This window comes from Apostichopus japonicus, chromosome 19, assembly GCF_037975245.1.
Source record: "Apostichopus japonicus isolate 1M-3 chromosome 19, ASM3797524v1, whole genome shotgun sequence".
Lineage (NCBI taxonomy): Eukaryota > Metazoa > Echinodermata > Holothuroidea > Aspidochirotida > Stichopodidae > Apostichopus > Apostichopus japonicus.
Genome location: NC_092579.1, coordinates 18644204 through 18658208, shown reverse-complemented (window position 1 = coordinate 18658208; position 14005 = coordinate 18644204). Strand labels below are relative to the sequence as shown.

Genomic DNA, 14005 nt, shown 5'->3' with positions numbered 1-14005 from the left:
CTGCAGGTAAGAAGATATTTTTATTTATTTATGGTGAGACTGATATTTAAAGATTGAAATTGAGATGTCAATTCTTACAGTTACATATAAACCGATAAATGACCCAGCTTAGATATTAAATAGGTCTCCCTGCTAGGTCTGGTTAATATTTACAAACACAAGAAGTGACCTCATAATGTGAAGGGTTTTGACAAACATGTCACAATGGTGTTAGGAAAATCCCTCTAAGAAAGGGAAGTTATATACAGCAGACTCAAGAAAGGAGAGGTGAAGCAGATATTCTGTGACGCAACTGGCCGAATCGGGTGAAAAATGCAAAATATGATTTTCATGTTAATTTTTGTGACAATTGACCCTATACCAGTATATGGGTAGGAATTGTGTGGGTTCACAATTTGTTGCAATTGGGTCTCTTTACTAGATCAGTGAAATGTGAAGGCATTTGGCCAACATGCAACCTTGCATCTGACTGAACAACATGAAATGGTTGAAATCAATGTTTCTTTCAGGGGAATTTGACAAGTTTCAGCTCCTATTTCTCTTAAATTGGTAGGCCATTGAAACAAAACTGTCCCCCCCCCAAAAGAAAAGCCCCCATGATATAAGTATTTGAATAATATGGAACTGACTGGGAAAATTTCCACAATAGAAACAAGCAACTTTGCTCTTTTCCATTGAAATTTTTTTTTGTCAGAAACGTCAAAGTGGCAATGCTGGGGTGAGGTGGGCAAAAAAAAAAACCTCTCCACTGCCTCCTCCTTGAAAACTACCATACTACTATCACTTGTCGGATTTTGCTTTTACCTGTTGAAAAAGACTTCAATGAACTTTCCAAATCTTGATGAGTTGTCGTTCTTGATAGTTTTGGCATTTCCAAAAGACTCCAGCAATGGATTTGCTTCAAGAATCTGTAAGAAAACAATTATATCAGCTTTATAACTTCTTGACAAACGACTGACTGAAATTATAACCGTACAGAGCTTTGGGTGAAAGTATATATGAGCAAAAAGCTGTCACAAAAATGCCATCGCTGAATGCTAAAATGATGAACTTAATTTTTACGAGCATTATGCACTGTGTGGTTCCCCCCCCCCCATAACATAACCAAACTGGAATATAAAAAGAAGTTGAAGGAAAAAAATTGAAGGAAAAATGAAATTTAAATAACACTGTAAACTAAGATATATAAGTAAAAGGTAAAGTTGATGACACAAGAAAGAAGAAGCTAGCTATCACCTCAAACCTTTAAATATTTGACCTATTATGTTGATGTGAAGTTTGAAGTAATATTGTTGTTATTAAACCATAGCTATATACTTCATGATAATATCAGTGTAATATGTTGGACCACGATATATACTAAACCATTTGAACCTGCCCTCACCAGTGGCATATCTAGGATGTTTCGATGGAAGGAGGAGGGCACAGGTGCTGGAGGACAACAGCCATCTAGGGCTAGGAGGCTGTATTTCGGATAAGGGCGGCGGAAGCACTTTTAACCTGGGGGGGCACCGACATCAAAGGGCACTTTTCAGAAATTCGATTGAACTGATGCAGCCTTATATTCAGTACCATTTATAACTCTTATTGTACTATCTTATTTGCATATACACATCACTCCATCAACGCCCCCCCCCCCCCTTCAAGGAAAATATGCATACTAGCACTGCAATATCCAATGTGCAAATTGGGAAACAAGGAACAAGTTTTCTTTTGAGACAAAATGAGGTGAAATCATGCTAGTTGCTAATGTAGGAATCTTCCGATTTAGAGTTTATTTCTTGTTATTATCTTAACAAATTTTCCATTCGAAATAGCGTTGAGTTTGACCCACAGAAATTCATTGAAAGTCAGGGGCGTAGCCAGGATTTGCTAAGTTGTATGCACGACTATCTGAGCGGAGCGCCACCATCGGTTGGCGCGGAGCGCACAAGAAAATTTTTGGTTTTACAAAACCCTCAGATGGCCGGAAACGGCCCTTCCCGAGTGTTCATTCTGGTTCCCTGGCCTCTTGCTAACTTGAGGCACCTCAATTTTTATGTAGAAAAAGGGCACATTTTTAATCTGAGGAAAAGTGGGGGGGCACGTGCCCCCTGTGCCCCCCGGTTCCGCTGCCCTTGCTCCCCTCCCCTCCCCTCCCCTTTGAGACAATTTTGTTCATATTAATATGGGATATAGATTTAAAAATGCTGCTATTATATTATGCAATCTATCTATGTAATGCATTTTTTAAATATTTTTTAGAACAGAGAGTGGTTGATATACCTATATGCCTCTTGGTCTTGCCCCTCCCCCTCCCCCCCTCCCCCTCCCCATTGAATCTGCCATTGCTCCTACTAGCTATGCCATTTACCTAACAGTAACAGATGGCATTAAACTATTGTACCTGTTCTGTGATGTGGCTTGAAGTGGTACCTTTGTTGACCACCGCTAGATACTGCATGACCAGTTTGGTTGATTCTGTCTTGCCAGCTCCACTCTCTCCACTAATGATAAGGCACTGGTCATTCGCCTGATTGACCAGCCGATCAAAGGCAGCACTTCCAATCGCAAACAGATGTCTGTTAATACAAGGAAAACAAGAAATGTATTAAAGTATCATAAGAAGTCAAGAAATTGTAAGAAAAACGTTGCAAGAAATTGAAAATATAGATGTGTAAGATTTCAATGTCAAATAATTGCCAGGCATATGATGTTGATTCTTGTCATTTATAGATATAGAATAAATTGAGAAAAAAAGAAAAAAAGAAGGTCAAAAAGAATTTAATGCAAAAAAACAAACAAAAGAAACATGAGAAAAAAAGATAGATATCACTTACAGAAATTGTTACTAATTTTAGTGTAGAAACGTACACTTTCAGTATTTTGCAATAAACATCACAATAACAAACCTCAAATTGGTTATACCAAAGTTCGCTCTATGTTATACTCTGGTATCGATATATTATACAAGAGAAACCTGGGCATTGTTTTGTATATGATTATGTAGAAAAAAATTGCCGCGTTCAATATGGCACTAGATACTGACATAAGAATATTATTTTTGAAATATTACCATTTTTTACAAAATTGTTGCAATAAAAGTACACAGGACAAGAATAAAAAAAACATATATATAAACACATGAATAAAAAATAAAAAAATACATGAGGTAAATATTGGTTAATATTTGTAAACTTTTTCATCTCTTTGGTACTTTTCACAATACAAACAGCATAGATTAGGGATAATTGATGATAACTTTAAGTGAGGTAAACACTGGGTTAATGAAGCATATTTCTTGCAAATATTCACTATTCAGATGAAATATTTAAGAAACAAAGGGTTGATTTGATTATGTTTCATAAAAGCAGTGGTGAATCAGAATTATGACTTGTTGGAGTTGGAGATTAAGCCCCCACAACCGTCCATAAGTTCTTTCTATTGTGCATAGATGAATATCCAGAAAGCCAGAAATTTTTAGGTGGAGGGGGGTGGGGGCAGTGACGCACCATTTTGTAAACAAACTTATTGCACGCACCTCCTAACATCCAGTCATTCTCGCTCAAGTGTTTGTTTTCCATATGACGTCAGTTTTTATTTTACAACCTCAAGATGTTCAACACGTAAGGTGCCCATCATTAAACAAAGATTTGATTTTTAAGTTGTGTATGACTCATCGCAACAGCTGATAAAAATATTTCATATATTGCATGAGAGAAGTGACTATTATGCTTGATCTGTATGAATGACTCTTGAAATTTTTCTCTAAGCTATTCTTATCTCCTACAGGGGATACACCTATTATTATTGGGATTGCTTCTACGGGGAAGCTCCTTGGGACATCTCTGCTGTTGTACTTTGGTTAAGGAGGAGCACACTTAAGCTGATTATTAACAAGGTGTGACCAAACAAACTGTTGATTTTTATCTAGCCCACAATTCATAATAAAAGTCATATGATAGAAAACAGCTTAAAATTTAATACTTAACTAAAGGGAACTTCAGAATATTTGTAATTGAAAAACAAAGAGTTATTTACAGCAACAAGTTGTGATTGCCATAGAATTGGGAAATGTTTACACCTTTTACAACTTTAATAATTTGCTGTAAGAATTTGACAGTTATGTTTGCAAGGGAATGAACCCATCTATATATTAAAATGTTGCTAATGTCTTATTACAAGCTCCTAAAAAATCTAACAACTGCTGCAAAAGAAACCGCCAAAAAAGCATAACGTTTCAATCGCACACCTAAATCATTGATGACAAACTCAGAGATGAAAAAAAGTTAATAAACTGAGGATTTGAGGCTTTGGAGTGACAAAACATTTGTTGACAACACTTACGGTGCGAGAAGTCCCAAAGGCTGTCCATGGTATTTGTTGACTGTATCTAAGCCGTAAATATCCAAAAGTTGGTAAGGGTTGATGGCTATAAGAATGCTACCGGTGTAGGTCTGAAATGACAGGATCCGTTGATTATGCCTACTTATCTTAAACTCCCGTTTGTTGTAATATTCAATGTAAAAGTTGTATCTTTTCAGTCTTGTATCAAGGCTAAGGCCTTACACATGACATGGTTAAGCCCTGGTTACTGGTAACTTGCCACACCCACATAATTACCGATGTTTACATAATTTAAACAGTGTTACCCAGTGGGGAGGAGGGTGGGGGGTAAATATTTATATATATATATATATACACACACACATATATATATATATATATGTAATAATTCTGTGACATATCAATACTCCATGACACTTAATAGTTTTCAAATTAAAGGAATGGTTTGTCAAGCTTTCTATCAAGATAAATGATAGAATATTTAAGCAACTCCCAACTAGCCTGAATATATCCATCGAAACACATTCCTTTTTTTGTGAAGGCTCTATGCAAAGGTAATATATTCTTTCATTTTTGGATATGCATTCTTTTCCATTCTCTCCTGATTTGATTACTGTATCAAATGAAACTGGAGCATGATCCCTGTTTACACATTATGCAAGGTACTGCAGCTTTGACTGCCCCCTACCCCACCCACAGCAAAGATATGTCTATAGAGGGATTGCCACCAAACAGGCGCTCAATAGGTCAGTTCCGTCATAGAACACAGGACTTGTGATTCTGAGGTTAATAGTTCAAATCCCTTTGTAGACAAAAAAAAAAACCCATTTTTTTGCATCATTTCAAAATCTTTCAAAACAAACATCAACAGGTATTGGCTAAGGGTTTCAACTATTACACACCACAGGAATGTAAAGGCTAATTAGTGTGGAATTGGAAACATTAAAATGTTGTTTCAATTTTAAATTGTTAATATTTATATGATAAAGTTAGCTCTTTTCTGTATAATGTCAAATTTGTTGATCAAATTTTGCTCGAACATAGGTGACTATTTTTGCTCTTTTCTGTCATATTTCCATGCAATAATCTGTAATAACTTAAGAATGAAAAACACTTTCATTTATTACTGAATAAACAACTCACATAGATAAGTCCTTTTTGGTATCTTTCTCTCAAGTTGTGCACTATCGAACCTTCATGTAAGTCTCTGAAAATGTGTAAAGAAATAATAAACAGAGATTTAAATATTATCTTATATACCACTGGTTTAGATTGTTGCTAAACAGTAACACAATTATATCATGTCTAAAGAAGACGGGAATACTTAATTGGGAAGGAAAAGGGGATATATTTAAATCACTTCAAAAAATGATTTTAATCTTTAAATCAATATTAAGATTAGTTGAGTAAAAAGTGCATGATGGGGAAGAGGGGAGAAGGAAAGGCTTGTTGGGACCACACAACTACTAAAACTTATTCATATTTGGTTTAAATACCAACATTTACAAACTCCAATCTAACATAGTTTAATTTACATTTTTCTTTGTACAGACATACAACGATATAGAGACAAGACTACGTCCTCTTACCGTAATATTATGAGATCATCGATGGTTTGAATTTCGATGGCGTCATGTCTTCTCCTGAGATCGGCCGTTGGGTCTTCGATGACGAAATTCTACTCCGAGATAAACAAACAAACAAATAAACAACCAATTTAGAATTCAAAATATAAAGACTGTTAACATGAAAACTTACTAAATTCAAGGGCATCTGTTGGCTGTACAATCCTCTTACCAAATTACGTGTAATCATGTTTTTATCTTAAAGGGTCAAACTTTGATCAGCGACAGTATGTCAATATAAAATGGTGGAAAGCATTATCAGCTGAATGACCATAGTTCACATAACCACACCTAGATTTATCATAACAGTGTTTACAAGCCTAACAGGAAGTATAGGTTTATGTTATGTGACTGGTATACCTTTCCCACCCATAATCTACTTCCCAAAAGAATCACTCGCGATTATTTGAGGACTGGTCTGGAATAGTGCTTAATTTTTTGGGGTAGGTCCCAAAAAGTGAGCTATTAGGTAACATCAACAATTAAATGATAATGAAAACTTTATAGTCCCAATACTTATATGTTAAGTAGGCTATGCTAGATGTTGTACTACAAACAGCAAACCTTTTGAAGAGTTTTATAAACATCTGTTTTTAAAATAAATGCAACTGTCACCATACCCAAAATAGCTTCTGTTCAAACTTTATCACATAGGGTAAGAATAAGTAATTACATTACAAACACAATTGCTCTATAAAATAAAAAATCCATTTCGATTAGAATTATGCCAAATTTTCATTCAATAAACCGCATGGGAGATAGTGGGCTAGGGATTTTACCCTCCACCCAAACTCTACTTCTTTTGTAAATTTCGAAAAGAGCAAACAAATTTTGACTTGAATGGGTTTCACTCCATTTCTTTCTTCTTTTCATGCAAGTTTCTTTATAATTTCCAAGTCTGTTTTTTAATTTTTAAAAAGATTTTCTCTTGAATTTTGTAAACTGTGCAAAAATGCAGATGAAATGGTCTGCGAGTTTTAATTGGTAAAAAGCTTGGTTCCATTGCTCTATAATCTAGAGTTCACCCAGCTGTTCCATATTATAACGCACTATTCGAACTGATAGTGTAGTTAAATACCTTATTCGTTATGAGGGATAGAACAGTGACAGTTCTATCTTTCACTTCCACTATCCTCCCTGGTAGAGGAAATGTCTCCCCACCGTTAAACCAAACTAGTGAGTTCTGCAAAAAGAGAAAAATGAAAAAACAAAGAAAATAAAATAGCTCATAAACAAATTATCAAAATAACAATTTCTATAGCCTTAATACAGATCATAAACATATTGACGTTACATCTTCACAAATAACATCATTTATAGTCAATTCATTGTAATTATTACACTAAAACATTGTAATTAGCACTATAAGTGTTAGTCCTTTTCAGAAATCCATATAGGTTTCTCCTAAAATCAACATTAGTCAAAATAAATCGTATTTATAAAGAAAAACTGATATGTCATCTTTCAAACAGCATATGTGTCGTTATTGATTTCAAACTGCTTTGCAATTCACATGCTTGATATAACTACACGGTACACCAAACTATCACATTGGTGTATATATGGGATTGACTGTATATTGTTCATCACAAGTAAGATTCAAACTGAAAAAACCTTTCAAAGTACAAAGTCCAATAATTATGAGAGAATTAGTGATAGATGACTGCAGTACATCAGTTAGCTTGGTATATATGGTACTGTATCAGATTATTATGAGACTGTTGCAATATTTTAAATTTTGTATTAATGAAGTTAATTTTATATAAAGATTGTTCATATAAGACAATTTGGATATTGATACATGAAGCTATACTGGTTATCATACTATATTCATTGGTTGATATGGGATTCACTATATAACTTTCATTACAGTTATATATGCAAAATGGCAGACCTAGTCTATTATTTAATTTGTGGGTATTTGTGAAGAAAAAAGACTAATGTTTACTGGCTTAGTTGAATGGTAAGTAACTATTGTGTAGGATACATAGCAATAATTGACTAATATATAATATATATATATATACATATATCTATATATTTTATATGGCCACAACTCAAAATAGATGAGTCCAGGACCAACCTCAAAGTCTATTAAACAAATAAGGAAGTATTTAGTGTAAGTACAGGCTCCATAGGATAGGTGTGTAAACAGTGTGTAGCCCTGCACAGTTAACATTGTGAATGTGTTAACATTGTGTTAAGAATGTGTTAAGAATGTGTTAAGAATGTGTTAATATTGTGAATAAGGAATAAATCGGCAGTCTTTGGGTGGTCTGTATAGTTTCTCGAGTGCAGCAGCCAAAGAAGAAAAGGGAGGGGGGGGGGGGGGAACGGAAGTCTATTCAGGATTTGAAGGAATATTCCAATGGCTAAAGTTGATTTCCTTAACATCATTTTCTGCAATCTATCTTCAGGTCAAACAGACATTTTTATAACATTTTGTACAGTGAAAATATTTATTTTTCAAATCTGGTGATATTTTGTGAGTGCAATTTCATCGTGGCAATAGAAAACTGTAATTGCATATTTTTTGTGTGTGGATTATTTGTATAATTTTTTAAAATCATCAATATCCACCTAGGGAAAATTTTCCTACAAAAAGTTTACATTTTGAAGAAATTCTCAATTCAGACAGAGAACATTGCCAGCAAAGCAAAAACATTCTCAATGGACCACATTTCAAAGATAAATTCAACAAGCAGAATATATTAGAATAAAATAAACCTTTTACAGAATAACTACCATGAAGACATCATAGGTCACCTACTGTATTCCACTTCCTGGAATAAGGGAAGGGCTTAGCTAGTCAAACTTGGTTACGTTTAATCAGATTATCTCAAAGACAAAGATATTGGGATGGGTTTTTTAAACTAACAGTGTGGAATATTTTTCCCCTCACTTTTTGGACTAAATAGTTCTATATTTGTCAGCAGGATATCCCTGTAACATATGTCATGTGCTGAGAGGAGGATGCTGTTACAAGTGGCAGAGATATGGCATACACCAAATGTTTGATCTTAAATGGTATAGATCTGTTTATCTCATTTGGATGAGGAGGAGAAGAGGGCAATCAGAAGAGGTTGGGAGGGGGGGAGGGGGTTAAACCACTGCCATAAAGCAAATGTGAAACCTCTCAATGGCCAAAGCGATTTACAGCATTGGAATAATTGAAAAAGAAAGTTGTAGAAAAGGTATGTAGCAATAAAAGCAACAAACCACTTCAAATTATAGAGTACTTCCAAGAATGCCAAATTATTACACCCCATGTAAACATTGGGTAATTTAGGACGTTAAGATTCGAGCGAATGGGCCTATCAATTGGTATATAAAGAATACTGTAGCTTCAAGTGTGAAGTTATTTGGAGGATATGAAGCCTACTCAACCACCCCCACAGCAAGCACTTAACAAGAAGAGAAAGCTTGGGTATTAACGTTTAAACCGCTTCAAGGGTTAGCTTAATATCGAAGCAAAATGTACAAACTAAAGGATAGTTTGTCTATGAAGTACAGTAAGTATGTGGACTTGTCATTTTCATTGCCCAATATAAAGTCTACCTACTGCAAAGACATTGACTGGTCTAACAAAGTTCAAGGAATGTGTGAAATATAGGTAGACATTTTATAAAATAGTAGAATGAAAAATTGGACAGATTTTGGGCAATAATTGTTAAATTGGAAAGGCTTGTCATTGGATTACATTGATAAATACAAATCTATTGAATGTGAGTTATGAATATGAAATATGAATTAATAAATTTCTGATACCGCTGTCAGAAACATTTTTTGATATTCTTTAAATTCAATAGATAATATAAAATAAAATATTTTTACCTTGATAAGTTTGAAGTTTATTGTTAAAACATTGTTTCATAACTTTTGATACTGCTGTCGATAAAGTTCTTCTTTCATATTCCCAAAATTCCCAGAGATAAAATCAAATGTTTTTCTTGATAGATTTGAAATTTATTGCAAACTTTTTTATTGGAGACCACAACACGGGAGCAATGGACAAGTTCAGTACAAACATTAAGTACTTTTATCAACTTAAATGAATAGTTTTTCATAAAACTACACAAATGGATCGTTCTGTTTTGTTGATGTAGAAGGGTTACAATATAAAATCAAGTAATTTTTTCCTACATAAATCCAGAAAACAAACTTCAAACTTTGAGGGAATATTTTTTTTTCCAGCAACAGAATGAAAAGAGGTGAGAGGAGTGACAAGTTGAAATACCAAATTTGTTAGCAACTTACATTTTACCCTTTAAGTAACTGTCCAATGGTCACACACCCCTACCCCATAATCTTATGAAATTTAAAAACAGTATGTTGCATTTTCTTACCAGTTCCATCTTTGCTGAAGGTCAATGTCAAAGATCCATAATTTTTAAAAATCTAAAGAGAATAAAAGTGGAAACATTTAATAAATAATTTAGCATGAATAAGAAATCTATGGATTCATTCCCTATGGGGGACAATGTGGTTAGGTACTCCCACTGAGTTTGGACGTAGTCATATGCCCATATAGTGATGAATTTCAATCTTTTTAAAAAAATTATATGATTAATTTGTGACTCACCAGAATAGGTGAGTTATATAACATATATAGCTAGACATATCAAATAGTTAATCAAAACCTCACCTAAATTCTTAACAAGGAACAAGTATACATTTGGGAAGTAAATATCATTTCTATTAGTCAGCTACTTAATGAGAAAATCAAACTTATTCAAGTATTTACATGAAATGGTTAAAATTGTCCATTTGAAAGTTAAGTTTGTTGCAGTTCATGAGTGCAAATATACTTAAGTAGACATGATTCTAAATGGCATGGTCCATTTGGAACCAGTTAAAGTTTAAGTCATCTGGTGTAAACCTTACCCCATTCCCAACCCCCCCCCACCCTAAGTTTGCATTGGAAGTTCACTTCCTCCTGTCCCCTCCCCATGAAACCCACACACCCCCATTACAATGGAACAGAATGCAATTATGAATAAAGAAATATGCATTTACTGATTCAAATAATTAATTAATTCCAAAAGCCAAGGTTTTTTATTTATTCCCACAGGTTTGCAACAGGGGGTGGGGGCAGGGAAAGAGGGGGCAGGGGTGCATCCCTTATCACCCTGTTTCTACACTAAGGGTAAACCTAAACAAATATCAATAATATATGCAGTGACAACACAAACATGCCAAAATAAGCAACAAAGGAAGGTTTAATGACTAGGAAACCAATCATTCCAGTAGCAAAAACCACAGTTCATTACCACAAGTCTGTAACTGTTAATAATGAGTGGAATCTACTGAAACATATTGTCAAAGTCAAAATCATCATAAACATTCATATAAAATATGAGCCGTGTGGTTTTTTGCACAATACAACATAATGACGATTAACAACATTGTACAGAAGAAATACTTACACAAGTCTTCTCAAAACGATAAAAAAAAACGATAGAAAATTAGTACGTGTCGTTCTCCGGTAGTCACCAAAAATTTGTGGTCGCGTCAGCACCGGTTACAGGCTACCACAGAGGTTTTGAAGTCACCGATTAATGAGTCTGAAATATCCAAATAATGCCTCCTAGAAGGGAAGTTAATACTCTCTGCAACAAACCGTGAAGTGAGATCTGCCTTTAAACTTCGCCCAGCAATTCAAACAGAAACCTCTTTATCTGTCAATAACAAAGTCCAGGTTTGGTTAGTAGACCTACTAATCCACTTAGTTTAGGTAACTAAACATGTTTGATATGCATCTGAGTACAGAGCTTATACTCATTGCAAACCTATCACGATATGTAGAGTGAACTTTAGAGCTGGCACTTAGAGCTACAGAGAGACAAGAGTTAGAGAAAAATATATATATAACAGTTCTAATCATACTTTACACAGTGAAGTTGATAGCCCTGTATGGTGTGCGTACATTCAACAACGCTCTTAAACAAAATCTAAAATCCAAACAGTTATATAAAACATCCTCTTGAAAACATCTATTTTGAAACCCAAAAACTGACGGATGAATGATCGTTCTCTTCTTACAGCTGACAATAAATCTCTATATATTAGCATTTTGTTTGAACAAGCACCGTCTTAAAAGATCATTAAAAGTTGCCTACAGACAAAAGATATATATTTTACAGCATTTTTTTTCTTTTTCATGAGAATTATGTAGGTTTTTCTTTTGACAGTTTGAACAAAAGTAAATCCATTAAGAAAATGAAAGATGGTCATCTTGGGCAAATGACTTAACGGTCTGCTTTTGATCGTTTAAATATAGACAGGTATTAAAACGAGTGTCATTTGTGGGTGGAAGAGGAAGCGTAAATTGGGAGACAAAACGTGGCATGATGAAAGGTCATAAGACGCCCCGTTTGTTTTGGAAGGGTGCGTGCATTGGTACAAACATCTTGAAAAGTAACAAGAAAGTGAAATCAGTGTCTTTTACCTTTTTTTGTTGTTGTAACTAAATAGTTCAACAAGTAATATAAACCTAACACAAAAAATATATATATAATCACCATGGAGAGGGTTGATCAGCTTAAACAGTAGCAAAGGGACACAATCTCTTTCAAAATTAAAGATAAACAAACAAATGAAAATATTTAATACCAAACATTTGTTTCTTACCTATCAGTTTATCTTCTCTAAATGTCTCATCCGTACATTTGCATTTATTCGCACAGGTATGTTGCGAGGATGTACCACCCATCAACTTTTGAACTAATGGTCGGTGTATTAGACTACATAGTCCAGTCACTTTTAATTGATGAACCTCACCTGTTTTAATGAAGAATTTCTCAAAAAACCTAAAAGTTTATAAAAAATACATCATGGACTGATGGCAGTTGGACCGATTGCGGCAGTGTTTTTTAAACGATATTCGATGTATGAAGATTAATTTTGTGCCCAAAGTCATCCTTCAAAGGGTCAAAGGGTAATAGGGTGAACACCGTGTTCACTGTCTTCAAAGGGTAGTAGGGTGAACACCCTGTTCACTGCCTTCAAAGGGTAGTAGGGTGAACACCTTGTTCACTGCCTTCAAAGCATAGTAGGGTGAACACCGTTTTCACTGCCTCCAAGATATCTATGCAGAGCTAGTTGACTGGAATTATCTTGTCCTGTTTACCTAGTTTGTCTACTTATTGTATGAGTTACACGGGGAAAACCTGATGTGTTATATATTACCACAGTTTTCTTTTGATTCATCTTTATGTCTCATGTGAATATTTAAAATTCATGTCAACATTTTTCTGGCATATGTTGTTATCATGTTGAAGTCACTGAGGTTTTAACAGTCACTGGCATAATTTTTCAAGGTCAGCTTGATAGTTCAGCAAATAAAAAAAGGGGAGGGAGAGGATAATCCCTTTGCTTGACTAATCTCTCCTTACAAACAGAATAACAGTCATTAATTTGGCCCCACACTTTACCATAGAAAATTAAAGACGCTTTCCTTTTATTAATTGACTTAATTAAATTTCCACCATCTGATACACATGGAGAGGGATTGGAGGGAGACAAAAGTTGAAGACAATCCTTATCCTCCACCCCTCCCCCTCCCCCATCTCCTGTACCCCCAACAGGTTTTGATTTGCTTCACAGTATGCTTCTAAATATACATTTCACACATGGTTGTGTTAGTTTTGACTTGGTGAAGATATTATCTTATAATGAAAATATGGTTCTGAAAAACATTAAAACATTTAGTCAATACCAAGTAAATTTTTTTATGACCTGGCAGGCACAGAGTTCCTGCTTCCACCTATGTCCATGAACACAGTACTTTTTTGAGTTTCATAAATACATTTTCATTTTTTAACAAATATACCTTGTTACTGACCTTTAACTGAATACCAACGTATACCATCACATATATAACGAGTAGAGATCATTGGCTAACTTCTTATCTATTAACCTTTCAAAGTTTGTTCACATTTTATGTACAGCAACTGATGAGAACCAACATATGGGGAAAACCCCTAAAGAATTTGAAGCTGGACAATTAAAAGAGATAAAACCTAAGCTTGGATTATCAAACTGTTGTAAGTTGA

The 14005-nt window shown here is 34.5% G+C and overlaps 1 protein-coding gene across 1 annotated transcript in view; it reads right to left on the bottom strand.

Moving 5' to 3' along the window:
- LOC139960320 (unconventional myosin-XV-like) overlaps window positions 1-11730 on the bottom strand; it is a 61833-nt gene extending 50103 nt beyond the window's left edge. Inside the window, exons 1-8 of the mRNA XM_071958612.1 lie at window positions 11378-11730; window positions 10298-10349; window positions 7030-7134; window positions 5916-6004; window positions 5470-5533; window positions 4327-4436; window positions 2387-2561; window positions 805-908 (exon numbers count right to left, since the gene is read on the bottom strand). Of these exons, the coding sequence (XP_071814713.1) occupies window positions 805-908; window positions 2387-2561; window positions 4327-4436; window positions 5470-5533; window positions 5916-6004; window positions 7030-7134; window positions 10298-10306 (656 nt within the window). The 5' untranslated portion in view covers window positions 10307-10349; window positions 11378-11730. The remainder of the gene's footprint in view (window positions 1-804; window positions 909-2386; window positions 2562-4326; window positions 4437-5469; window positions 5534-5915; window positions 6005-7029; window positions 7135-10297; window positions 10350-11377) is intronic.
- Window positions 11731-14005: the final 2275 nt, after the last annotated feature.